The sequence below is a fragment of the Ammospiza nelsoni genome, chromosome 13 (assembly GCF_027579445.1).
Source record: "Ammospiza nelsoni isolate bAmmNel1 chromosome 13, bAmmNel1.pri, whole genome shotgun sequence".
NCBI lineage: Eukaryota > Metazoa > Chordata > Aves > Passeriformes > Passerellidae > Ammospiza > Ammospiza nelsoni.
This window is the reverse complement of record NC_080645.1, coordinates 21,488,147-21,515,803: the sequence shown is the minus strand read 5'-3', so window position 1 is coordinate 21,515,803 and position 27,657 is coordinate 21,488,147. Positions and strand designations below refer to the sequence as shown.

General features: G+C 51.2%; 2 protein-coding genes across 2 annotated transcripts in view; one reads left to right on the top strand and one right to left on the bottom strand.

Moving 5' to 3' along the window:
- The first annotated feature begins 1,247 nt into the window (after positions 1 to 1,247).
- NOB1 (NIN1 (RPN12) binding protein 1 homolog) lies at positions 1,248 to 4,043 on the top strand. The gene is made up of 9 exons (XM_059481451.1): positions 1,248 to 1,384; positions 1,471 to 1,603; positions 1,719 to 1,852; positions 1,940 to 2,011; positions 2,203 to 2,334; positions 2,426 to 2,644; positions 2,798 to 2,895; positions 2,977 to 3,121; positions 3,529 to 4,043. Exons 1-9 carry the CDS (start codon positions 1,307 to 1,309, stop codon positions 3,796 to 3,798), a joined length of 1,281 nt encoding a protein of 426 aa, XP_059337434.1. The 5' UTR covers positions 1,248 to 1,306; the 3' UTR covers positions 3,799 to 4,043.
- A 626-nt stretch (positions 4,044 to 4,669) lies between these two features.
- Positions 4,670 to 27,657, bottom strand: part of NFAT5 (nuclear factor of activated T cells 5) — a 55,160-nt gene continuing 32,172 nt past the window's right edge. The window contains exons 4-14 of the mRNA XM_059481325.1: positions 25,412 to 25,604; positions 22,123 to 22,313; positions 21,146 to 21,318; positions 18,247 to 18,381; positions 18,022 to 18,074; positions 17,274 to 17,406; positions 16,707 to 16,784; positions 15,745 to 15,857; positions 12,811 to 15,220; positions 11,836 to 12,085; positions 4,670 to 11,002 (exon numbers count right to left, since the gene is read on the bottom strand). Coding sequence (XP_059337308.1) covers positions 11,847 to 12,085; positions 12,811 to 15,220; positions 15,745 to 15,857; positions 16,707 to 16,784; positions 17,274 to 17,406; positions 18,022 to 18,074; positions 18,247 to 18,381; positions 21,146 to 21,318; positions 22,123 to 22,313; positions 25,412 to 25,604 — 3,718 coding nt within the window. The 3' untranslated portion in view covers positions 4,670 to 11,002; positions 11,836 to 11,846. The remainder of the gene's footprint in view (positions 11,003 to 11,835; positions 12,086 to 12,810; positions 15,221 to 15,744; positions 15,858 to 16,706; positions 16,785 to 17,273; positions 17,407 to 18,021; positions 18,075 to 18,246; positions 18,382 to 21,145; positions 21,319 to 22,122; positions 22,314 to 25,411; positions 25,605 to 27,657) is intronic.

The following is a 27,657-nucleotide window of genomic DNA, read 5'->3' as shown; positions in this document are numbered from 1 at the left end:
AGCTCCAGCCCCTGTCCCTGCGAAGGAGCCTCCCCCCTGCCCTCTCCCGCATCCTCCTTGCACCATACCGAGCTCCATCCCACGGCACATTCCCTGTGAAATCCCCTCTGCCAGGGTCTCTGCTCTCTGTGCCAGCCCAGCAAACCTGCCTGGCACCCAGGGCCTGCCTGTGCCCCCACAGCCCCAGCTCTGCCTGCTGGGCACTGCCCGAGCACCGTCCTGGCTCCATCCCGCAGCAGCCAGGGCTCCGGGGCACAGGCCAGCCTGCTGCCCTCACCCCGAGGGCTCGCTCGGTGTCACACTCACTGCCACACGCTCGCTGTCACACTCACTGTGTCACACTCACTGCCACACGCTCGCTGTCACACGCTCGCTGCCACCCCACGGGTCACCCCGGCCTCCCCGAGGCCATCGGGTACCCCTGCTCCTCAGGTCCCCACCCCACCGGGATTCCACCGGGGCCGTGCCCCTCCTGTGCCAGTCCGTGCCCTGTCCCGGCTGGGCTGTTTCCATCCTTCCTCCTTCACATCCCGACTCTCTTCCTTCCCCGTTCCCTCTTTTCCCGACTCCACACCATTTCTCTGTCACTCATCTGACACCCCCGGTCACGCCAACAAACGCCTCGGGCCCCCGGAACCCCTCGGTGCTCGGTGCCGCTCCCCGGGCACAGCTTCACCGCCCGCACACCCACAGCCCTCAGCCCGGCGGGGCCGTGACCGGGCCGCGACCCCCTTGGCCAGGCCGAGGCCTCCCTTCCTCCCCCGCTTCCCGTTTCCGACGGCCCGGCCCGGCCCCCCGGAACACCGGCGGGGCCGCCGCCCCGGCAGCGAGCACCGAACCCGCCCCGGGCCCGGCCGGTCCGGCCCCGCAGCCCCGCACAGACCCGGCCCGGCCGCTGCGGGCACCGCGCACAGGAAGGGGCGGCCAAGGGCCCACCCCGGCACCGCCGTCCCGGGCCTCTACCGGCACCGGCTGAGCGGCGCCGGCGGCCGGAGCGCCCCACCAGGCCGTGTCCGGCGGGCGGACGGGAGCACCCGGGCTGGGCCAGGAAACGACGCCGAGCCGAGCCCAGCCCAGCCCGGCCCGTCCCGTTACCGGCGGCCGCTCCGCTCCCGCTCCCCGGCTCCAGCTCCCGCCGTCATGTGACCCCGGCCCGTCACGTGATCGCGCCGGCCGGAAGCGCTCCCGGGGCACGGCGCCGCTCCCGGCGTGCCCCGGCTGAACTACAACTCCCGGCGTGCCCCGCGCCCGGACCACAACTCCCGGTGTGCTTCCCGCGGCGCTTCGACGGCGGCCGGGGTGGGCCATGGGGCACGCAGACATGGCGCGTGTTCCGCACGTCGTGGCCGACACGGGCGCGTTCCTGAGCGCGGCCCCGCTACAGGTACCGGGGGAACACCGGGGAGACACCGGAGGGACGGGGGGGATGGGTCAAAGGCTTACGGGCCGGCGTGACGGCGCTGCCCACAGGACATCGCAGACGCGCTGTACACCGTGCCCGAGGTGCTGGCCGAGATCCGGGACCGGCCCACGCGCCGCCGCCTCGCCGCGCTGCCCTGCGAGCTGCGGGTCCGCCGCCCGCGCCCCGAGCTGCTGCGCCTCGGTGAGTGCCGGGCCGGCCCCGCCACCGGCCTCTTCCCCCGCCGGAGCGGCCCCGCCCGGCTCCCCCACCCCGGCCCGGCCCGGCCCGGCCCGACCGCGCCGCTGCTCCCCCGCAGTGACCGAGTTCTCCAAGAAGACCGGGGACTACCCGAGCCTCTCGGCCGCCGACCTGCAGGTGCTCGCCCTCACGTGCCAGCTCCAGGCCGAGATCGACGGCCCCGGCTGCGTCCGCTGGGAGCCGCAGGACAAGGTAGGATGGGCGCGGGGTCCCGGTTCCAGCGGCCCGGCACGGGTCCCGGTTCCAGCGGCCCCGCCGACGGCCCGTGCTGCCCCCCAGGTGCGGCTCAGCTCCACCCCGCGGCACCCCGAGGCCCCCCTGCACCTCGCCGGCTTCCACCTGCCCGCCAAGGTAAGGCACGGCGGGAGGGGAGGGGGCTGCGGCCCGCGGGGCCCCGGCTGAGGGGCTGAGGGCTGCCGGTGCCCTGTCCCAGCTGAGGGTGCCCGTGCCGTGCCCCGGCTCTGAGGGCTGCCCCTGCCCTGCCACGGCTGAGGGTGCCCGTGCCAATCCCTTGCTGAGCGCTGCCCGTGCCGTGCCCCCAGCACAAGCCCGCGGGGAAGGGCCCGCACCAGCCCAGTTCCAGCCCGGCCCCGGCGGAGAGCGATGAGTTCGGATCCTTCCTGTATTGGCGGCCGCCCCTGCCCAGCATCGAGGAGGAGCTGCGGGAGCTGCTGGTGAGAATCCTCTGGAGGCTCCTCCCTGCCCTCGCTCTGCCTTTCCCGACCCCTCGGTGCCACCCTGATCCTCTCCTGCCCCCCGGCCCAGGCCATCACCAGCAGCCCCGAGCCCCCTGAGCAGCACCGCAGCTCTGCAGACGGGGCCAGCGCCGGTGAGGAGGAGGAGGAGGATGAAGAGAGCGATGATGATGATGAAGGCTGGATAACTCCCAGCAACCTGAAGGAGGCCCAGCAGGACATGGGGCACTTTGACACTGCTCCCGTGGGTGTCCAGGTGGGCTGTGTCACCACGGACTTTGCCATGCAGGTGGGTGCTGGGCTGCAGCCGGGCTCAGGCTCTGGGACAGCTCTGTGTGTCAGAGCAGCAGGGTCTCAGTGCCAGAGGCCTTCCAAAGCCTGCGGGGCTCTGAGTGCCCCGGCTGGCAGGTCCCAGGGTCCCGCTGTGTCCCTGCTCTTGCAGAACGTGCTGCTGCAGATGGGTCTCCACGTGCTGGCCGTGAACGGGATGCTGATCCGCCGGGCCCGCAGCTACATCCTGCGCTGCCACGGCTGCTTCAGGTGCTGGGGCTGGGGCTGAGCCCGGGCTGAGCCCGTGTCCCACGGCCCCAGGAGCTCTGAACCCCCGTCCCACCCTCGCAGGACCACCTCGGACATGACCAAGGTGTTCTGCCCCCACTGTGGTAACAAGACCCTCAAGAAGGTGGCAGTGAGTGTCAGCGAGGACGGGAGTCTCCACATGCACTTCTCCCGCAACCCCAAGGTGCTGAACCCCCGAGGGCTCAGGGTGAGTACCTGGACAGAATCCCAGACCCACTGAGGTGGGAAAAGACCATCAAGGTCATCGAGTCCAACCTGTGAGCAATCCTCACGTTGTCAGCCAGCCCAGAGCACGGAGTGCCATGTCCAGTCAATTCCTTGCAAACCTCCCACGATGGGGACTCCACCACCTCCCTGCGCAGCACCTTCCCACCTTTAACAACCCTTTCTGGGAAGAAATGCTTCCATTGGGATCCGAGGGATGAGAGCCCAGCCTGCGGTTGGCAGGTTGGAGGGAATTAAGGCAAACTGGCAACATTGCCCAGATACTGTTGCGCTTGGACCCCAGGGCTTTCAGGCTTCCCTGCTCAGCTGCCCAGGGGGCTGTGCTCACCGGGCATCTGGGGGCTGATCCCTTCTCCCTTCTCCCCGCAGTACCCGCTGCCGGCGCCGCAGGGCGGCAAGCACGCCAACAACCCGCACCTGGTGGAGGACCAGCGCTTCCCGCAGCAGCGCCTGTCGCGCAAGGCCCGGCAGAAAACCAACGTGTTCGACCCCGACTACCTGGCCGGGGCGTCCCCGTTCGCCGAGAACGACGTGCACAGCCGGGCCGCGCACCTGCAGCTGCGCGACGCCGCGCTGGGCGCCGGCCGCCGCCGCCTCAACCCCAACGCCGTCACCAAGAAGTTCGTCAAGAGGAGGTGAGGGCGGGACGGGCCCCGCCCGCAGGACCCACCTGCCCAGGTGTGCTGGGGGCTCAGCCGGGGCGAGGCCTCTGCCAGCACCTGGGCACGGGCCGGGCCATCCTGTCCCCACTGCGCGGTGCCCGGAGAGCCACCGTGACTGCGGTGATGGGCTTTGGGGAGGCCCTGGCACGGGCGAGGGTGGGTTGGCTTCTCTGGGCACGCCTGGGCAGGGGCTGTGTCACCCAATAAACACCAAACCCCAAAGCCCTGTGACTCAGTCCCAGTTCTGTGGCGTCCTGTGCCAGGGGGAGCCTTTCTCTGAGCCTCGAGGAACGAGGGAGGGAGGATTTCTTGGGATCGTTTGTCCCATGGGATAATGAGCTCCAGAAGGACAAAAGCCCAGGGCAGGGGGTTGTGTCCCACCCTGGCATTGGGGTGAAGGGGGCGACTCAGGGGTAAAGCTTTGTGGATAAATCTGCTGAAATCTTTCACAGCTGACTCTTGGGCCCAGCTCCTGCTGCAATTTCCCCTTAACCCTGCTGAAACTGTTCCAAGTAAGGAAACATCTGATAGCAGCTGTGGCCCCTGGTGCTGGGGAGGTCACAGGCTGCAGAGTGGGAGGGAGCAGGAAGGGGGAACACACCTGGGCCTCCCCAGCCCCAGGGCACTCTGAGTGTGCCAAAGCTGCAGATAAAGGGCATTGGGTAAGCACCCACACATCCTGGTGCGGCCATGGTGACTTCCAGCATCTTGGCTTTGGACTCCTGGGGCAGCCTCTGCCTCCCCCCAGGGTTACTGGGGTCCCACACCACCGAGTCAGTGTGATTCTTCCCAGGGACCTCTTCCTGCAGCACCCTCTGGACATGCCCGTGGTAAAACCGCCACAAGACTTTACAGTGTAAAATGAAAACTTTTCATTGTTTATTCTCGACTGCAGCTGTTTACAGAAATATAGTTGCAAGTATACAAATGTCCCAATAGAAGCAAAATATTTTTTTTTTTTTAATATTCAACAAGTTATCACAGGAGAGCTAAAAACATAGATGCAAATAAAATATCCCCTCATAGACAAACTGAAAACACCAGGAATCAGTGCTTGGAAACCCACCTACGAAAGCCATATACACAGACTGCACGAAGGATATCTGGTGCTACTTTCACACTGCAGGACACACAAGAGGCAGCTCAGCGGTCGAGGGTGCACCCAGAACATCGGGCAGGCAGGGCAGAGCCCACCCGAGGTGCAGGGACAGAGACAGAAGCTCTGCTCTGAAGGGGTTGGAGCTTAACTCAGCATCAGCTCAGGTGGAAATAATTCAAATTTCCTCCTTTTACCCAGAATAAAAAAGCTCCAGGAATGCTACAGGCTGTTAAGGGTCCTGGAATGGGATCCCAGCTCTGCAAGACCCAGAGAGCCACTTCCCAACAGGAACCTCCCCCTGGACACGTTATCCCAAGGGGCAGCTCCAGGGCCAAAACAAAGCCAAGGCCATTTCCCTGTCAGGGAACACAGGAGCCCTCCCTCATCCCAGGCCTGGAGCTGCAATGTCACAGAGGGCTGCTGGAACCTGAACAGGGGTCAGTGAGCAGGGAATCCCTGGCATCCCTGCCCTGCCCCTACACAGTCAATGTCACCGGGCAATTTAATGTAACGCGGAACAGCAAAAATGACACACCCCTGCAAAAAGCAGAGTTCAGCTCTGCAAACTCCAAGAGAACAAAGGAGGACACTGGTGGGGGTGATTTAAGGGGCCTGTACCAGGATAACACTGATCCACTCAGGACAAATTCCAGTGGAACACAGATTTGGAACTGAAAGTCATGTTGGACACAATACACATTATTGAATGTATGACCTGATTTAAAGGCTGGAGCTGTGCCAGGGCAGGTTTAGGTTGGATTTCAGGGAAAGCTTCTTCCCCCAGAGGGTGCTGGCACTGCCCAGGGAATGGGCACAGCCCTGAGGGTGCCAGAGCTCCAGGAGAGTTTGGACAATGCTGCCAGGGATTCCCAGGGTGGGATTATTCAGGTGTCTGTGCAGGGCTGGGGTTGGACTGGATGATCCCTGTGGGTCCTTTCCAGCTCAGGATATTCTATGATTCTTAGGGTTTAATTCCTCACACAACCTGCAAGAAAGAAATCAGCACGAGTGGTGGCAGGTTCCTCACAGACAGAATTCAAAGGGAGCTTCACTGGCTTTCAAGGAATTCTCTAGATTTTGATTGTTGCACTAATGAATCAGTTTAAAAAATCAGTTTACAGACTGCTGCCCTCATGGGAATAAAGAGAAATGGCAGAGGAGCTTCCCCTCCTACCCAGCAGAAGCAGGGACCTTCTGCTAACAATAACATCCCACATGTGGGCTGCTGTCAGCCCAGCACCACCAACCCCTGCCTGCACAGCTGCTGCCACCCTGGGCATGGAAACGGCTCTGAGGGGAAGCCTAGCCTCAGCCTGGCTGTCAGCTCTATCCCAAACCACACCTGCAAGTATGAACTAAAAGATGTAAAACCCCAAAAGTGGCCACAGCTGCTTGCAAGGCACAGATCCCAGCGAGGTTCCCAAGCAGGGCAAGTTCTGGATCCATGTCACCAACAGGACACACGTCTAGGACTGAGAGACAGCTACTCATGAGTTACTACAAAAACCTCCTACCGAGGAAAAGGAGTATTGTTTCATGTTTATAAAAATGTAAATATAACAGTATTCTAATGCTGTGTCTACTATTTATATATAATAATCTGACTCCTCTATATACATATATATATCCTAGAATATACAGGCAGTGCATATTTACATCCCTATACAGACTGGGAGAGGAAAAGCCTCTCCTCCTGTGTGACCTCCCAAGTTCCCTTTGGCAGGAGTTCACCCCCTGCTGCATTTCTCCTTGTTTCTAACACGTTTACCCCATTTCCAACGCTGACCCTCGGTGCTGTGGCACCACAGCTGGCACAGCTGGGCTGAGCAGGAACACCAAGTGCTCACAGGCTGCCCCAACAGGCTAAACCAGCCCAAATTAAAGCAAAGCCCCTGAACAAACACAGCATCCCACTGCTGTCTGCTTTTAGCTTCTATAGAACGGAGCTGCCCCGAGCCCCCTGAACACAAACCCCCCCAAAACCATAAAATTCCATTTTGCACTAATGAGCAGTGACCAGTGACCAGAATTCCCTGTTCTTGCCTTCCACCTGCAGCTCGGAGCAGGCCAAGCAATTCCCTCTCCTCTCTCCTGCTCCCCTCACTCAGATCCATGTCTGTGCTCCCTCTGCTCTCCCACAACGGCCCTGCAAAAGGAACCCAACCGTCTGCCAAGCAGAGGCACAACAAAACAGGAATCAAAATCCATTCGGACCTATTTTCCTTTTAGAAATGAGATTCTAAATCAAAATATCAATGGAAACTTTAAAAAATAAAGTTCAGCTTATGCAAGTGAGGGGAAGGTCCACTGACACAGCTGCCCAGTAAAAACCTGCCAAGGTTTTGTTTAACTGCTCGTGCCTTGTTTTATCTCAAAACTACATGGAAGCAGCCACCCTGTCAGTGATCAGAAGAAATCATCATCACTGATGAGAGAGAGAGGGGACACCCACTTCAGAACAGCCAGCCTGGAATTATTTCTTGAACTAGATTTGTGTTAAAATAAGAGCAAAGCGTTTGGCTTGCAGCGAGACCGGGCAGTGAGGAGGCAATTAATACCAAAGCTACTGTTAATTAAGCACAAAGCACCAGTGACTCTGCCAGAGGAGATGTTCAGCTCAAACTGCACCCAGTGTGGCTCTGTGGTGTCTGGGTGGGCTCTGGGCACGCTCAGGGTAAAAGCTGAGGGGATGTGGGGGGGGTTGGCAGCTCCATCTCCCTCAACCCTCACCCGTGCCCACAAATGGGCGCTCTGGGACCCCAGGGATGCTGGACTGACACAGCCTGGTGCCTCAGGGTCCCCTCTGTCACACAAGGGGCCCGATGGGACACGATGGGACACAGGGTCACAGAGAAGCTCTGCTGCCCAACCTCAATGCTCAGAATTGCGTGTTCAGGGTCCTGGGCAGACCCAGCCGTGGCTCAGGCTGTGCTCCCTGCCACGACACCCTGCAGCCTGTCCTGAGCTCCTCTGGGGCTGCTCCGACCCCTCCGCCCCCAGAGCCGCCGCCGAGCACGCGCCAACCGCTGAGCGACCTCTTCAGTCACACAAATACTTCTTGGAACCAAATCACATGTTCAAAGTGTCGTACATTTAAACATTGACCTAAAATGAACAGGAAAATTTAACACGAGGAAAGGAAGGTGTTTCCAGAAGGGAAAACTGGGATAGCACAGCCCTTGGTTGGTTTTTTGTGTATGTTTTTTTCTCTCTTCTCTTCACGAGTGACCTCAAACACGCCCACAATTCAAACATACCCTTTTTCCCTGGAGCTGTGGCAGGCTTGGGATGAGGTTCTCTTCTGGGCACTCATCCTGTTCCACGGAGAATTGGTCCCTGGTGACTTGGCACTGACCCACAAAGGACAGAGCCCTTGGGAACAAGGAGCAAACTGAAGCAGCGCGTGCAAATCCATCGTTCCTGTCACTCCTTCCGTGTCCCAACAGCTCACCCTGGGACACACATCCTGCAAACACCACCAGTTCCTTTCCCAGCGAGTGCCTATGGACTTCCACGGCCCTCTGGACGTTGTTGAGTCCATTGTTCTCAGCCTGAGCAGCCCCACACAGCAGCTGGGCACTGCTGGGGGCTGCTGCTTTCGTCTTGTGAACCACTACAAGATGTTGGTAATGTTTTGTCTTAGCAGGGGAAAAAAAATAAAATACAGAAAGAAGAAGCCTGGGTCGGGGTTAAAGCAGCTCTGGACATGATGCAGCGGGGAATTCTTTCTGTCCTGATTAAAATTTCCAACGTTTGAGCATAATCATAAATTAGGAGTTAAAACACAGAGGCGCTAATAATAAAATATTAAATAGGCAATGAGAGTGGAGAAAAGCTGAATGGCTCATTCTGAGGGAAACCCCAATATTTCATGTTTTATATAATCCTAAATGCCTCTGGGTTTCCTGGCTAGGCTGTGAGTGAGGGACACACCAAACACAGAGCGAAGCTTCTCGTGGCCAGCTGGACCAACACTGCCTGATGGAATGGCGAGAGATGAACACGTTATTTATGTTGCAAAAAGTACTTAAATACTCAATAAAGACATAACAAACCCCACCCCACCCCACTGTTATCAGACGCCACGTTGTGGTAGAACATCAGACAAACTCACAAATTTACCACAAAAATGTGTGGCAAAAAGAATATTTTTTATATATATGTATATATATAAATTTTTATATTTATGCCAATGTACTCACTCAGTACAAATAGCAAAATAGTTATACCATTTCCTAAATACAAAATATAGCTTTCCAAAAAAATGAAACACACATTAGATATAAACCATCCAAAACTTGAACGATTGAAAACTGTATTCAAAATTAAATGACCCAGAGCAGGTCTCTTTCTGAAAAGTTCCCTTCATATCGGCAAGAAGCCTTACTACTGAAAACGTAATTCAATGCCTCTCAATGAGAGAGAGAAAGAGAGAGACAGAAAGAGAAAGTGAACGTGGGACAGACCAACAAACGGGGAGATCCAGGAAAACCAAGGAAAACTCTACACGGCTCAACTACGCACACGAGTTAAGGGGAAAACACACAGTAAACAGACTCGAGGAACTTAAAAAAAACCCATTTACAGACTGTTCCTTTGTTATTTCAAATAACAAAAATGAAGAATGACGTGATACCAGCTACACTCTACCGAGGCGGAACGGGCGCCGCGGGCGCGGGAGAACACGGATCTCACGAGGCCGTAGTGAGAGATCACACACTGTCTGGAGAGTTGAAGCACCCAAAAAATCCACAAGCCTCACAATACACCTGCACGGTCTGGAGTGGGTTGTTTTTACATTCGGTAACATCAGTCGATGATTTATTCCTTAATTAAACATGACAATCTAGAAACCAGACTTGGGGCTCGGTGGTAGAAAAAGGAAAAATCACTTCAGAACTGCGATGAGCTCCATGTGCTACAAGGATGCAACAGCTCGGGATGAAGTGACCTTTTAAGAAGGCTTAAAAATGATGCAATTTGCCCCCTACTTGGAGTAAAGCCAAGCTGAAGAATTCCATCAGTCACAGCTGGAAGTGGCGGGTTAAGGGGGATTCCTGCAATTACAAGGTGGTGGAGAAATTGCTTCCTCTCTCCTTACTCCTTGATTATTTGTCAAAGCTTCTACTGACTAAGCAATTTACTGCCAAGGATTCCTAAAAGCTGTTTCTTTAGCTTTAAAGCCAGTAGGATATTTATGTCTTTTTTTAAAAAAACAAAATACAAAACTGAGGGAGAGAGGGAAAACCATGGAAAGAATAAAAGGGAGAAGGCTGGTTTGGGAACAGCTCATGAGGCTTCACAGAGCTCCAACACATCAGTCAGAGGGAGAGACACAGAGAAGCCCTTTCCTCAGCCACACAGAATGTTCTTTTCAAGCTGAAGGTGTTTTAGAGAAGATTTTAAGATCAGCTGGAAGTTCCCCTTCATTTCTTCAATTTTGTAGAGCCACCAAACCCTTGCTCTATGTACAGCTCCACGTAACTCCAGCTTCCACAGATGTGGAAAACCGTTTAATCCCATTCTCAGATGGGAACTGGTTATTTACAGCAGCAATTCTCTGCTTGGTTATTACAGTTAGCAATACTTCCAACTGATGAAGGGTGGGCCTGGCTCTCCCACTCCGTGTCAATGGAGAGATCCCTTCACTGACTGACAGCTGAGTCAGGCTCGGGGCACAGGCAGCTGCTGCTCCTGCTGCACGAGCTTCCCCGAGGGAAAAAAGGGATGGGGAGAAGGAATAGCAGGGAAAAAGTAAACGAAGTAACATGGATTACCTTCCAACAACAATAATAACTGACCAGATATGCTTTAAATTCCAAGAGCCCCCACTGTAATGAGGTTCATGAACCTGGTAACAGCCCAACCCCACGCCCCAGTAACACAAAGCATAACTCCTCAGCATTATTGGCACTGGGGAGCCCAAACCCCATGGTCATGGCCTCAGGTCTGCCACTGGCCACGCTGTGCTCTTAAAGAGGCCACTTTTCCACAGAAGCAATTGGTTCCACGCAGCCTAATCCAGAGTTGGAAGGTCTGAGAGGATCTGGGAAATCGTCGCTTTTTTTTCTCCACGGAATTTCTGCATGAGAGAACAAGCAGAGAAGTCAGGCATAACTAACCACAGTCCCCTCCTCCTTCTGTGCACTGGCTTCATCCTCAGGGTGCTCCTCATGAGCAGGCACTGAACTGGGGGCGAGGAGCAAGAGCAGCTCTGGAGAGACTCCAAACTCCACATACAAACCCCTTTAGACTCGGGAATGACGTGCATCACTTCAGTGAACACTCGGGGGGGATTTGGGACAAGACCACCCCAAGTTACCACAACCAGCACTGGACTCCAGAGTCCTCCTGGCTCTTGGTGCTCATTTGTAGTCAAAGGCTCTTCCCCCTCTGAAAAAGGCACCTTCTAAAAGCAGAATGTCTCCTAGCAACAGCTGATGCTGTTGGCTGTTTCTAACACAGCCTCAGCATGTGGCACACTCAGGAGCTGCCACATTCCTCCAAAACTTGTTTTCACATTACGTTATTGTAACCCAGGGGAAGAGTTCAGAACAGTTCAAAAACAGTTCAAACTTGAGGTGTCATTTACTCAGTAAGTCTCAAGTTTTTTAACCACAGTCATGTTTCATAAGGTTTTGATCTGCCAAGCTGCCAGTGATCCACTCTCCTCCCTAACAAAGAACCCGACTCTCACGGCAGATGACAAAACGTAGGAAAAACGAACAAGACACAGTCTCAACTGTTTCATACAACTTCTGACCGCTGACTGGTTTTAATAACTTCATTCTGGTATTATAGTCTTAATTCAGCCTCACTGGTGCTTTAGCTGACCTCTTAAAGCACAGTCACACTCTGCAAGGTGTAAATGCACCGAACAAAGCCCCTGCAAAGGACCCAGAGACCCAAACTCACCACTCGCCTCGTTAGAAGGAGCCAGCCATGTTGTTGCCCTGGTTCTGCAAGGACACGAGCAGGTCGTCGATCTTCTCCATGTTCTGGTTGGTGGCCATGGCCGGGGGCAGCGGGGGGGTCTCGGGCAGGGGCTGGGGCAGGAGGGCGGGCACGGGGGGCTGCGCCTCGCCCTGCGCCTGCCCCGGCTGCCCCATGGCCATCAGCTCCTCCGGCAGCGCCGCCGGCCCGGGGGGCAGCAGCTGCCCGCAGTCTGGGGACACAGGGACAGCTCAGGGTCCTGGCAGGGGCCAGAGTGCCCGCAGCAAAGCCACAGCCCACCGCCACCAGCTGGGCACCCACCCTGGGAGAGCTGCTACAGCCTGGTGCGAGCAACACCTGCAGCCCTCACTGCTGGGACAGCTGCTACAGCCTGGTGTGAGCAACACCTGTGCACCTCTCACTGCTGGGGCTCACAGGCACCCACAGAGCTCTGCACACAGAGAAAGGCTCTGCAGCCCACAGAACTGGCCATGGAGCCTGGGTCCAGAGAGGAGACAAGGCAAAGTGCAGGTTTGTACAGCTAGTACACTTTAACAGACACTTCTCTGGGCTCTACAGCTTCTAAAATCCTCGCTTTCCTTCAGCAACGTGAAGAGAGGCAACACATATATTGTGGAAATCAAAAACAGCAACAGAAATGCTCTCTTAGGAGAGCACAATCATTCCTAGATTAGATATTAGTGAGAGACTCTTCCCTGCGAGGGGGGCAGGCCCTGGCACAGGGTGCCCAGAGCAGCTGTGGCTGCCCCTGGATCCCTGGCAGTGCCCACGGCCAGGCTGGACACTGGGGTTGGAGCAGCCTGGGGCAGTGGAAGGTGTCCCTGCCATGGCAGGGGTGGCACTGGAGGGGCTTTGAGGTCCCTTCCCACCCAAGCCATCCCCTGTTTCTATGGCAGCTCTGCCATGGCCAGCTCAGCGCGGGGCGCTGTCACTTACTGTTCTGGATGCCGAACAGGAATATCCCCGAGGTCTGCTGCGACGAGGCAGGGGAGTTCTGCAGCTGGTTGATGGCCCCTCCTGCCGTGTTGTGGAACAGAGGAGCCTGCTGCTGGGGAGGAGAAGCAGTGCCTGGCATTCCTGCCATGCTGTTCTGGGAGGAGTACATGGGGGACTGCTGCAGCTCCGGCTGGCTCATGCTGTTCTGCAGGGCAGACATGGAAGCTGAGGAGATGAACAGGGTGACTTGTTGCTCTTGAGAACTCGGGGACCCTTGGACCAGCTGAATCTGGGGCGAGTTATGGAAGATGGCTGGCTGCTGTGCTTCAGCCTGGCTGGAGCCAGGATTCTGGAGAGAAGACACTGTGCTCTGACTCTGGAATTGCATGGGCTGCTGCTCCTGATTCATCGAGGCCATGTTGGACTGTGGATGAAAAATGGACTGGCCTTGTTGCTCCTGATTGGTGACTGGGTTTTGGTTTGGATTGAAAATCATGTTCTGCTTTTGGGGAGCCATTGTACTCATTGCATTTTGATTGCTGAACATCATGTTCTGCTGCTGCTGCTGCTGCTGCTCCTGAGATGGAGGGCTGCTCTGGATGGCAACAATCGAATGCTGAGGCTGGAAGATGGCTCCTTGTTGGTTCTGAGGGATGGAGCTGGACTGAATGGAGCCCAACGACACCTGGGACTGAAACAAACCCTGCTGAGCTGGCTGAGTCTGGGGCTGCTCCTGGGGAAGCATGGAGCTCTGGATATGAGAGATCTGCGTCTGCTGCTGGAAAGAAGTCTGCTGTTCAGTGTTTGTTGCTGTCTGAAGAGGAGAAATGGGGTTTGGGCTTGTGAAGAATGACATCTGCTCTTCCTGAGTGGCAGGGTTGCTCATGGAACTCTGGGAAAGGAACATGTTGGCAGACTGCTGGTCTTGAGGCACCGAGGAGCTCTGCAAGACACTCATGGCATTCTGTGAGTGGAACATGGGGGGCTGCAGTTGGTCAGAGGAATTAGTGTTGGTCTGGTTGTGGACAATGGAATTTGAGCTATGAAAAAGGGATCCTTGCGTGTCCTGGGATATATTCTGAGTGTCACCAATAGGGTTCTGAGAGTGGAAAAGCTGAGCTTGTGAGTGTGGGGACTGTTGGATGAAGCTTCCTGACTGAATGGACATCATTTCTCCACCTTGCTGGAACAGAGCCCCACCCTGCTGCTGAGTCCCACTGGCCTGGACACTCATCATGGTCTTGGTGGATGAGAAGAGATTAACCTGGGACTGACTTTCCCCACTGTGCTGCATCTGAACCATGGTCTGAAACACAGAGCTCTGCATCTGCTTGCCCTGGCCCGAGGCCTCCTCTCCCTCTGCAGAGCTGCTGGGCTGGAACATGGCAGCACCGCTGCTGGACACGGGCTGCTGCGCGGGGGCGGCCGCCTCGCCGCCAGACACCCCCGGGGACGAGGAGAACAGCTCGCACTGCATCTGCATGTCCTCGCTGCTGGACAGGCCACCCATCATGTGGGACGCCTGCTGGTACACCGGGGACTGCTGCAGGGCCCCGTTCCCCGCCGTGCTGGACGAGAACAGCTCCGACTGCATCTGCGTGGCCGCCTGGCACATGTTCTGCTGCATGCCCATCACCATGGCCGCCGAGGTCTCCATGGCCTGCTGCTGCTGCTGCTGCTGCTGCTGGCCGGACAGGGCGCCCTCGGGCTGGGAGTGGACGCTCTCAGCTCGGCCGGGCAAAAGGTTCTCGGCTCTGGAACGGACAGCCGCGTCTGAGGAGGAAAACATCCCGGGGTTCACGCTGCTCTGTATCTGGCTGACCTGCTGAAAGATGTCTGCGTTCAGCTGATCCTGGACATCCTCGCTGCTGTCTGAGCCCGAAAACAGAACGGAAGATAACTGCTGCTGAGCTTCCAGAACCTGCTGCACCAAGTCGACGTTCCTGCTGCTGCCCGTGGCGGTGTTGGTGGGGAAGTTCCCAGCCTGGAGCTGCTGGATGGTGTTCTGGAGCTGACTGACGCCGCCGGCCGACGAGAAGATGCTCGAGGAGATCTGCTGCTGCAGGGCCTGGGCCGGCTCCGGGAGCGCGGGCTGCTGCTGCTGCTGCGAGGCCTCGGCCAGCTGGGACAGAGCCACCACGGCGCCGTCCGACTGCAGCACCTCGCGGGGCTGCGACTCCCTGCCCGGGAACGGGGCCGCCTGCTGCAGCAGGGCATCGCTGCTCTGCAGAATGCTGCCGGGCTGGGAAATGTCCTGCGGCTGGATGGTGCTCAGGGGCTCTGCGTTGAACACCTTGGGCTGCAGCTGCTGCTGGCTTTCGCCTTCAGAAGGTAAATGGGAAGCAGAAGTTGATATGCCGGACATGCTGTTTTCCAATGTTTGCTGAGTTGGTCCAACCACATTCGAAGCCTGAAAAGAGCAAGAGATTCGGTAATTTATAAACTTACTGGGGTTATGGAAATACAATTTCCCAAAATCCCCCATGTCCAGGGAAGATCAGAGCGAGATGTGAAACCCAGACGCACCCAAACCAGCAAACAAATGATCAGCAGCACAAATGCTACTTCAAGGATGGAATCATGGCACAGCTTAATGAAAGCAATGCTAAGAATTGATTAAAAGAATATTCTTACAGTAATTTACCAGCTCTGCATCACAGGATAAAAATCCCCATCACAGGGTCACTAACCCATCAATCTGTCTGGGGGCAGGAACCAGGTGAGTTATTAAAGGAAATTGTGTGTTTTACTCATGCTCTGTAACTGTGTTTTGCCCAGACTGATCCTGCACATGGCACTTTCCCTGTCTATTCCTCTTCTCCACTGCTAAAGCACAGACAAAGGAGCAGATGTACCTCAGAGTCTGCAAGCTGCTGTGATCAGCTCCCCCAAACTCACCTGGAACACAGGGGGAGAGCATTTTTGTGCACTTACTTCCATTGGAGCCACATCTTCATTCTTGATCATACTGCTTGGCATGAGTGGAGTTATCAAGGCACTAGGAAGAATGTTCACCTTCTCCAGGTTACAGCCCGTGGCCTTCACTGCTGCAGCCACAGACAAAACCACAACAAGAGGGGCAATGGTAAAACCATTCCAGAACTCCCTTTAAGTACATTACAGAATTACTCTTCAACGTAAAGCAACAGATCTCCACACCCTGAGCAAATATAAATCCTTCAGTAAGGTGGCAGTAAAATTTCTGCACATGTGTACAGAGTGAGGAAGGACAGGACACACCAAGTGCATACAGCAAACAAAATTCTCTGACCTCTGGTTCAGAGTCAGCCTGGAGCACAACAGGTACAGGAATGAAGCATCAATGAGGAGCTGACACAGAAACCCCCATGAGAGGGTAAATTCAGATTTATTGCATAAATTAACTGAGGACATGAAGGAACAGCAACAGCACACTGTGTTCCAAGGAGCAGCAGCTGTTCTCCTGGAGCAGTTGGGATCTTCCCTCAGTTAAGCTCCACACTAAATTAGATGGATGTCAGGCTTACCCTGTATATTAGTTTATATATTTGCTTAAATTAACACTACACAGTTTCTAATTCTTTGTATTATCTGCAATCCTAGGCTTTTTTTTTATTCTTCATTTGCAAACAGACTAAATAAAGATTAGACTGCAGAGCCTGATGCATGATTTTTTTTTTTAAATTAGTCTTATTTTTTGCCTTTTTTTTGTTCCATATTAGCTTGTGCTAAAATATACTGATAGGAATTTTGTTATAAAGTAAAAGTTTCAGAGTCAGAAAACAAACCTCCCTGTAAGAATAGGGCCAGATTTTATAAGCACAGACTTATCACAGGATGTCTGATTCATTTCACCAAATCTGGGTAGGAATTCATAGTTAAATTATTAAGAACACTGATAAGAATCAATTTAGTACCTTTTATAGCCTCTTCAAAAGAACAATGTTGGGCTGGGCTGGAGATTTCCTTCTTCACATTAACATTCAGAGTCCCAGCTGCCGAGACAAAACACATTGAGAACTTCCTTACGTTAAATCAGCAAACAAGCCAAAAAAACACAAAGCACACCAAAACAATTCCTTATAGCTTAAAGAAATTCAGTTCTTTGAAACCCACACAAACCTTTGCACTGTCTATTGTGATACAGATAAATAAATAAACTGAAATACATGAAGTGGGCAAATTGCAGCTTTCCTCAGGATAAAGCCTGCTGGGATTTCTTGGTTATTTGGTGCATTGTATGGGATATGTTGATTTTTTATCCTGCTCAGCTTCATTTTGATCCTTAAACTAGAAATGGATGCTGCTATACAAGAGCTGTCACAAGACAGCTGGAATTTGAGGTACTTGGCACATAAATGAGAAAAGCAACGTGTTTAGATTTTATTATTCACAGAGCACCACTGTCCAGCAAGAGGGGCTTGGGAAGACGCACTCTGCTGAGCAGGTGAACGGGCCCTGCTCCCCCAGGGCTCCCCACACACCTGGCTCTGGAGTGTAGGTGAAGGGCTGCACGTCGTGAGATCTGCCAGCGTTGGTCACCACGTAAATTCCCACCGAGACAGCTGAGGTGATTTGCTGGTCGTGATATGGTGGCACCTTCACAATAAGGTGATTCTGCAAGGCAAAAGCACCACGTTCTCTTACCACTGATCTTAATTCTACTTACTTACATCAAAAGACAGAAAGAGGCTGATAAACCACCATGAACAAAAGCCCAGGGCACTGGGGCCAATGCACATGTGGGGTACTGCCCTTGATGGCACTTTCCTGACACCATTTGCAACCAAACAGTCCATAAAGACACTTATTGTGTCAAAAAGATTAAATATTCCATTAAACATTTCAAAGTGGAACAAAACTCAGCCAGTTATAAAGACTATGCTGTACACACAATCTCCTTCCATGGAAAACTGAATTAGAACTTTTAATTTCATTGCATGTAAGGGCAAAGACCTGCTCAGCAAACCCACTGTGGGATCCAAGCTCTCATTAGACACTGAACAATTTCACTGGTGTAAAAGCCAAATTATATTCCACCGGACTCACAGATGACTTTACGTGAAAAAAAAAATTATTATTCCTAGAAATGCACAGAAAGAGGGAAAGGCTTGATTAATTTTTCCTTGGAAACAGACAGTGTATTTTTAAAATTAAAAATATAACAATAATAATAGTAGTAGTAGTAGTGACAATAGTAGTAATAATAAAAGTAATACATTAAAATAATACCTGATGAAATAATTCCATGTCAATTTCAGCTTCTGCCTTCCAAGAATTCTCATCTAAATGAAAATTAGAAAGCCTGGGTTAGTGCACATCCTAAAATTGCACAGAGCAATTTGTTTCAGTGCCTTTGCTCCTCAGTTTGCTCTCCCTGACTGAGCTTTACCCAGCAGTGAATCCCAACCCCAGGCTCTGCTCAGCACCCCAAGCCAGCCCTGCTTTCACACTAACCGGAAACATTCTCTTGGAAAATCACTTTTGTTCCCTTTAGGAAGTTCTTGCCAATCAGAAAAACTTCCTCTTCACCCTTCACTGAACAGCTGTGGAGACTTTTCTTTAGGATCTCTGGGACTCCTGCTGGCTGAGCTGCAAGGGAAAAAACAGAGTCTGGAATCAAGAGAACATCAACATCCAAACCAAAACACTTTTACTTACAGGGTTATGAAGGAACAACTAAAACTCCTGAGCTTCTTTCTTTATTATGCATTTCATGACAAACTCTTCAGAACATAACCATTCCTATTATTTCCTCACCAAATGTAATGAGCTCACAGAAAGCACAATAACCACTTGTTCTGCTCTGGAAAAGAGCAGAAGGAGTAATTCTCCTATTACCTGGGGGGTTTTGCACAGATTTTTTACACGCCACAGTTTTCTGTCAGGTGCAAGAACTAACCCAGGGCTTGGAGCAACCTGGTGTCCCCTGGCAGGGGTGCAATGGGATGAGCTTCAAGGTCCCCTCCAAACCCTTGCAAGACTCACATCTCTGGGATGGTAATTCTAGCAATTTGAATCAAATTAACAAGCCAAGAGGATGTGATTTTACAGATATACATGCCTGGATGCCCCTGTGCCAGAGGTCCAGATGATGATTTATATAATTCTTATCATAAACTGCCACTGCTGCAAACCATTCCTACTCTTCTTAAACCTTAAATCAAATAGGACCACGTGTGCTAAATACAAATGAGCTAAATGCAAATGTGCTAAATGAGTAGACAATTTAAACAGAGATACATTTTAAAATAATGTGTTTTGACACGTTCAATATAAAATAATTCTGGTTTCTAACAAAGGTTCCTCAACCACCTTTTCTCCTCACACACCTCCCCAGGGCACACACCCAGACTCATGTTTCTGCACTTGCCTGGCCCACTCTGAGTGTTTAATAACAATATTCTCTGGGCTTACTACACAGCAGAACATACATCCTGTACCACTCCAAATTATTTAATGACCTTTCAGAAAGGATTTTTCTACAACTCTGGCTGCAGGTTCCCAGGCAACCGTTACGCAACGACTGAATATGCTCAAGGCACATGAAAAGAGTAACTGGATTTAGGTTTGCTAACAAGTTAACAAAGCCTATTTAAAACACAGCCCTCAAATAAAGAGCCTGCAGCTCCAGCAGCCTTCTCTAAGGTTTCAGGAACATTATAAAACACAGTGTGAACAGGCTCTCATGAGTGTAAATGCAAACCTTGTTGTGAAGGTACATTACATACCTGTAGTAAGGTTTATGTAGCAAACTAACCCAGTGTAATGTGCCTGAGGAGATGATTTATATTCAATAAACAACACATTTCATGCCATTTTGATCAGCCAGTAGCATGTGCCAGCACTATGTGCTTGGCCAAGGTCTACTGCAAGTCCCTGTAGCTCTGGCGTGAGTTAAGACAGAAGCAGAGTCCTGGAAGGAGCCTCAGGAATTCCCCTCCCAACCTTCACACCATGATCAGTTTATTCACATACTCCCCCAAGACACAATTCTGACCAGAGCATTTTGTTTCTGTGATCTAAGACTTCCAGCAGTGGAGACACTGTAGAATTCCTGGGCAATCTCTTAGCAACTTACACAATTGAGAATATTTTCTTAGCAAGTGACCAAACCCCAGCCTGCCAAAAACCAAACCAATTTACTCTTTGCATCAAATGCAGCTTTTTTTAGCTCAACAGCCTATTTTAAAATCAGTCTCTAAATGCTTCATCTCAGACTCTCAGCTTCCACTCACAATAGCAAGTTTTGGACTGTTAAAGAAAACATCAGGTGACTTTCAGTCCCTTTTCTTCTATGGGTAAAATAATTTTATCTTTAACCAGAAAGTTACAAACAAAAGACATACAGGAATGGTTTTGAGATTTTATAGAAAATGGTTTTATCTTAAATCTGAAAATTAGTATCAGAGACTCCATTACTGTGAAATACCACCATGGTCTACTGAGTGGAATGGAGCTGTGAAGATGACTGTACTTCTAAAAAATAACCCCAAAAAATCATTTTTATACCACGGAAAGAGCACAACACGAGTGCCCAGGAGCTTCTCTACTCTCTCCATGCACAGACAAAGCTCTCCATCTCACTCATCAAGATAAGGGGTGGAACAAATGAGCTTTAAGGTCCCTTCCAGCCCAAACCATTCCATGATTCCACAATCCCCTTTTCCCTGTTGGTCAGAGGAACCTCCCCAGCCAAGGCAGCCATCTGTGCTCATGCTAAACAGAGCAGTTTAATAAAGAGCTATAAAAAGTTTTGTTCTTGCACTGAACCAGAACAGATTCAGCCTCTGGCCCATGCAAGGACCACAGCTGGGAGAGCCAGGCCTGCTGACTTACTGCAAGTCCTGGCTAGCACTGAAAGCTGAGGCATGAATGTGACAATACAGAAGAAACTCCAAGTACTAACCATTGTTTTTCAAAGCAATCACAACAAAAAAGTGAAATTTTAGGAGGCAAAAATTCATTGAACTGAAGATCAGGAATTGTATCACTATTTTTCAATACTGGACAATAATTTTAACAATTACCCCACCATAAATAAAAATCAATCGACTTGATTTCAGCTACAGCAATTCTTCTGAGATTATGACAGATTAACACAGGGCTGGTTTTCTACACCCAAGGTATTTTGACAGCATCACAGCATCATTTAGGTAGGAGACCATGCAGCCCAAGCTGTGCCTGACCCCAGCCCAGAGCACTGAGTGCCACCTCCAGCCCTCCTTGGGCACCTCCAGGGCTGGGGACTCCAGACCTCCCTGGGCAGCCCCAGCCAGTGCCTGACACCCCTTCCACGCTGAGATCACACCAAAGCCCAGACCCCCTGCTCTCAGCCCGGTGGTGTGACACTCACTGCACAGAATTGGGGAGGAAGGCGTCTGCAGGGTCAGCGTGGAGCCGTCCTTGCGCGTGATGTTGACGCGAAAGACGAGCCGAGCGCGGGTGCTCTTCTTCTTGGAGCCCGCGATCCCTATCCTGGCTTCCACGTCAGCATTCCTCAGCTTCAGGATTCCCACACAATCCACCCTAACAACACAAAACAGAGCACAATTTCATAGTTTAGCAAGTTCAGCAGCTTTAGCAGTCTCTCAAGTAGTTTCATAAGCCAAAGTCAAAAGCCTTGAGGTAATTATGGAAACGTTATTAGATTTCTTTTTATTTACATGAAATCTATGACCTTTTTCAAGTTTTCATTCAACCCTGCCTAATTTGGATGATGAATCATGGCAGAAAGGCATATGAAAGCATGAATAAAACAGAAAGTGCAATATAATTCTGGTAAGCATTCAATTTAGAATCACAGCTCTTCATTCTTCCATCCCCAGGGCGAGATCTGTGTTTGCAGGATCATTGCTTCAAAATATTCTGCATTCACTTAAAGAAAGCAGGAGTACAAGAAAACTTACTGTAGTCATATTATTTATGTTCAGTGGGACTTGGAAGTGACAGATAAGTCCTCCCTTAAGTGTGGTCCTAGGGGAGATGTACAGGGCCAGGTGAGTGATGCAGTGGTGGCTTTCAGACAGGCTCCATGCAAAATGATTTAAAGCAAAAAACAGCCAAAAAAACAAAGAACAGCAGCAGCAAACACAGCCTGATGTGTTAAAAAGAAGAATACTGCAATTGACCCAGGATTTTGGGTTCTGCGTCCCAAAAGCACAGGGACCACCTGCTATCTGCTGTGAGTACGCTGAATTACAAGCAAGAGCGGAGGAGCAGAGGGAGGAGAGCGCCGAGATGTTCAGACTTGAACTGTACCCCATCCAACAGAGGAAATCAGTTCCCAAACCCCAGCTGGTAAAGGCAAACACTCCCGCAGGAGCTACTCACGCCAGTGTCATGTTGTTGCTCGGGTCCAGCCCCACCTCGATGACGGTGGTGCCCTCGATGTCCACCTCCTTGCAGGGCGTGGTGTTCCTGCCCGTCACCCGGCAGGCCTGGTAGAACCCGTGCGGCTTCACGCGCCCCGAGTCATTGCCCACGAACACCTGCAGCACCACGGGCTCGTTGTGGCCTTCCAGCTGCAACACCCAGGGGGAAAATCAGCACAGGAGCACTGCTTTAATTGTTATATTCATAGCTGGCTTCTAAAGCAGGCTCAGTGCTGCCTGCCTTCAGACAGAATCATCCCAGCTGCGACTCTCGTGTCTCCTACAACCTCCCGTTCCCACCCCGACTGTGACTATTCCCCCTTTTACCCTGCATCTACACCCACCAGCCAGCCAAGAAAGAGAACATTTCCTGGGCTGATTCCAGAGGTGAAGAGGTTTTGCTGCTCAATATGTGCATTCCAGGACCCCACCTTCACGCCAGACACATTCTGAAATCCTTGTGAAACCAGATTAGAATTTTCCAATAGTTGAAAAACCCCTGAAGGAGTCAGAACGGGATGAAAGGGAAGCAGAAGGAGAAATGGATGATTGAATGGTGCAACCATCCAACTGCATAAGCCCAGCTTTCCTTCAGACATCAAAATAAAAATTAAAAATGGTAACCTGACATCTCCTATTTAAAAGGTAACAATGTCAGGATTCACTGAAATGCTTCATAAATAAGAGCAGGTCAGACATTTTAACATCCTCCTGCAACCTCATGTGCAAGCCAAAATTATCCCAGAATGGTCAGCAAAAAATACATTCATTTCTGTAACTTCAACACCCTGGCATGAAATGGTTTGTGGCCTCTTAATGGTTTTTTATTAGTGGGATCCCACTGGTGCCACAGATAAAAATACTCTGAGGTAAAAGAAGTCCTGAAGTAAACTTGGACATTGCATTACAAAGGAAATTCTTCTTTTTAGGAAATAGTTAACAAAAATACTCCAAGTGAAAAAACCATTAGATTGTTGCCAAATTCGCAGGCCAGAGATGGAAATTCCTTGCCAGAGCATTCTAGGAGATAAAATGAGTATTTTAGTGTTTCCACTGAGACACATTTGTTGCTCAAGGCCTGGAAGCTCAGGCAGCACCTTTAGAAAGAAGCTCCAGGTTCAGTAGTGAGAGCAGAATCCTCTGCAGAATCTCTTGGGGAATTATTCCCTGACACACTAAAAAATGTAATTCTGAAGTTTGTAGTAAGTTTGAATAAAGAAAAAAATAAATAAACCAGCAAATACTGGTAAGATCATTGTGTGCTCATGTCCAAGAGGAGCAAATAGCAAATGTGACTGTCACAGATGAGCAAAGCCCCAGGATCTCTGGAGTTGGCCCAGCACAGGCATCCACATGGGAACCAAGGGCACAGCTCACAACAAAGGGCTCAACCCTTGATTAAGGCTTGGGTATACAATTTTAATGTTGCACACTGAGTGTTCTAAGTCACCAGGATCAGTTTTATTTAACTGGCCACTGAACCTGCTTCTCCTCCTCGGCCTGTGTCAGGGCCATGCGCCGCAGCTGCTCCCAAGGCTGATCTCTGCTGAGCACCAACATCTTTACACTGCTCCTCCCCACCTTGAAACCCCACAAACTAAACAAAAAACTCCCTTGGCTGTAATGTATTTTTTTCCCACTAGCTCAGATTTCCTGAAGATTCACTGACTCATTTGTCTATGCAGCCCTGGCAGAGTTTTATCTGCAGGGTATGAACTCCTCTGCCTACTGGTAAAGCAAACTGGAACTTCCAGGAATTCAGTAACATGAGACTCTTCCAAAGAGAATTTTCACTGATGGGTGCTAGAGGGTAACTGGGAAAGGAGTTAAAAGGAAATTCAGATGAACAAAGGCCCATTAAGAAAATCCACATAAATGAGCACTAAATCCCCATAGCAACAGGCCAATATGAATGGATTCTTTTCTTATGAAACTTTACTGGAGTTCTGCATTACTCAGGAAGACTGAGTGAAGGGCTGCTGGTGTTCCTAACACTGCTGAACAGGACTTCGAAGATAAGCCTACTTCTGTATTCTGTCAGCAGCAGTCAGCACAAATTTTAGGGCTGTGTCACAAACATCTCCTTGTGGACCTGGCTAGTTTGGGTTGAGAACTGCTTTGCTGCTTTCTCAAAGTGACATAACTAAGAAAAAATATTAAAATGTCTTTTGCCCTCCTTATCTATATGATAACAAACCTATCTGTCTACTCACTCAACCTGCTCGCCACACTCCTCCCAGTATGCCCAGTGTGCCATTTGCCACGCTGCCAGTGTGGTGCTGGCGTGGTGACTCTCATAATCACTTGTGGGAGGATATTTAACATCAGTTCTTCTGTTTGCCACCTTAAGTCAAGCCCAGCCTTGCTCCTGGTAAGCCTCTCTACCATTTCCATCAGGAAACCTTCCCAAGCCCTCAAGTTCTCCAACTGCTTTCCCCAGGCTACACGGGAAAGAAACAAGACTTGGAAATTCCCACTCTGTGCATTCATGTGTAATCCCTGAAGGGACAGCCTCAGTCCTTCCTGAGCAGAAATGTCAAAGATCTCCTTGTAATCTTCTTGTGCTTCTCCTCAAGAGCAAGAGGCCTCCAGCACCTGAATTTTAAGCATCAAAGTCCATAGAGTAAACAGGCTGCAACTGTCAAGTGTGCACATAAATGCTGCCTCATTCCTTGCCCCCGTTCTCCAGTTCTAATCCACATCTACCTCCACCTGTACCATGCTAAACACACTGAGCAGTACGGACTGTAAAACACACCTCAGTGAGATTTCCATGACTCACTTGAAAGTCACTGTACACAGCAACTCAGATACTGCTGAATTAACAACAAGAGCAAAAAACACCAAGCAGTTGAAAAAAAAATCCCAATCAAAAAAAACCAACAAAACCCAAACATCCCCTTTACAATTTATTTTTTAAATGAAAACGGGTTTTATGTCTTTACTACCACTGGACAATGATGGTCCACTGTCACCAGCCATCAAACAGCCAGAGCATTTCACTATCTCACTTTTGTAGGTATGGAATGTCTCTGCATTCACCCAGTCCATGGAACTGCAGCCTAACAGGACGTGCATCCCAGATTTTAAATCCCTGCCTTGCCATGCAGCTTCCCTCCTGCTGTAACTCTGTGATGCCAGCAGGACTCGTGAGCTGCAAGAAGAGACCCTGCGCAGCCCTGCAGCCAAGCCTGCCCCTGAGCACTGCAGAGCCTGCCCTGGGCAGGCAGTGCCCCTGGCCAGCCTACCTTGACGGTGGGAAAGCCCTGCTGCGTCCGGTCCTTGACGGAGCCCCGGCTGCCCTCGGTCAGGTACCGAGCCCTGTGCTGGGTCTCCGGCTGCACCATGATCTTCAGCTCCTTCCCCTCGCTCTTGGTCGGGTACTGACCACACAACATGGGGGTCTTCTTCCCTCCAGCTCCCTTCTGGTTCTCTGATGCTCTGAGAAGTCAAAACACACCATCAAGAAGATGTGAGAAGCAGCTCCCCGGTAAAAACACTCCAAATCACAGCAAAGCTACAAAGGCAAAGAGTGCGTATTAACTGGTGGAAGATTTGAAGTTGGGAGCAAACTTTGGAATTCTCTTTCTGCCAGAGGAAACCTGCAGGAGGAAGAGGAACGGTGCTTCCCTGCCTCCTCCATCCAGAGCACATGGGAACTGCTTTTCAGAGAGCAAACATAAAGGAAGGGAAAAGCAATTAGCATTAAACAATGTTAACGAACAGAAGGCGGTTCATAACCTGCTTTTTCAGAGTCTATGACACAGCCTGAGCAAGCTGCTTTGCTGCTGTGACAAACACACACGTACACACACACTGGATGGATTTAAGGTTAAATGATACTTCTTTAAACAGGAAAATAGCCTCATGCCTGTCTCCACCTCAACCTGTACATCCATGCAAACTCCAGCTCCGATTGCTGTCTAAACAGTGACGAGTTCATGCCAAAACCCAATTAGTTATTGTTAAAGCTCTGGCATAATTGCACCAATGTTAAATCAGTGTATGCACAAGGCCTTTCTTTCCAGGTGGGTTTCATAGGATGTAGTGGCTTGTTCTCAGTTCCATAATTAAAACCAGGATGAAGGAGCCCTCCCAAGTCTAGCAGCACATGTTGTGTTCCCTTTAGAGCACAATGGGAAATAACCCTTGATCCTGCTCAGACCAGGATTTGGTAATGAACCTGAAGACCATGAAACTCCTTTCCCACTAGGAAATGTGAATTCGCCACAGTACATGATGCAGGCAGGGAAAGGGCTCCATGATTCATGCAAATGTCATATTCTTTCCTCCTAGCAAAACACGGTTTCTAACAGCTAATGCCTGGGAAGAAAGCAGTTTTAAATAACAAGTATGGATTGCTTAAAAAACAAATCCTGTTTCAACGTGCAAGTTACTGAAGTAATCTATCCAGGATTTTTTTCCTTCTCAAAAAGGGTGAAAATGTTTTTTTCAAAATTGTTCCCTGGGAGCTTTGCCACTGCATGAGGCTCTCCCTGACCTTCTCACCTACCAGCTGACAAACACGATGCAGCCCCTTCCTAGAGCTCTGGCTGTGCACACCAGGAGCCCCTCACTCCAGCCCTGCCCCTTTTCCTGCCCAAGAAAGCTCAGGCACTTTGCCCCCACAGTCCTAAAGCCATGGAATCATCACACGGTGTGGGTTGGGAGAGACCTTTAGAGGTCATCCAGTGTCACGCTGCCACGGCAGGGACACCTCCCACTGCCCCAGGCTGCTCCAAGCCCTGTCCAGCCTGGCCTCGGTGCTCTGGGCACCCGTGCCAGGGCCTCCCATCCTCCTTGTAAAAAACTTCCTCCTCTGACCTACACTAAATCAACCCTCTTTTAGTCTAAAACCATCACTCTCTGCCTAATGCAACACATCCTATTTGTCACACTCCTACTCTCATTAAGCCTTCCAAAACCTTTCACCACACATAAAAAAGGGTTAAAACAGAGAGTGTTGGTGCTTTGGATGACTTCCATTCCCATTTTCTGTCCATGAAGGTCAAGCACTTCACTGTGGACAGCCCAGCCACAGCCTTGGCTGCCTCCAATACTTATCCTCAACCAGTACCCAGCAGAGGCAGGAACTAGATAAACACTAGCATAAAACCCTGCAAAATAACGTTAATACCATCTTACAAGAAAACTATCTTCCTGCCAAGCAGTCCTGATTACTCTGCTCAGTGTAGTCACTGGGCAGACTGGGATATAGGTGAATTTTGAAGGAAGATGTTGGAGAGCTGGCCATCAAAATGAAATTCACCTTTACCACTCTCAGTGCCACGTTTCAGCAGTGACATTAACACTGACCTGTCCAGAGCTATACCCTTAAATCCCAACTACCTTAACTGTCAGCATATTCATATTTTATCATGATCATATTTATGCAGAGAGATGCTCCTCACAATTATTTTGGTCTTTTCTCTAGAAACGTAATCATTATTTTCAGACAACTAGCCAAACCTGGAGGCAATTTAAACCCTTCACC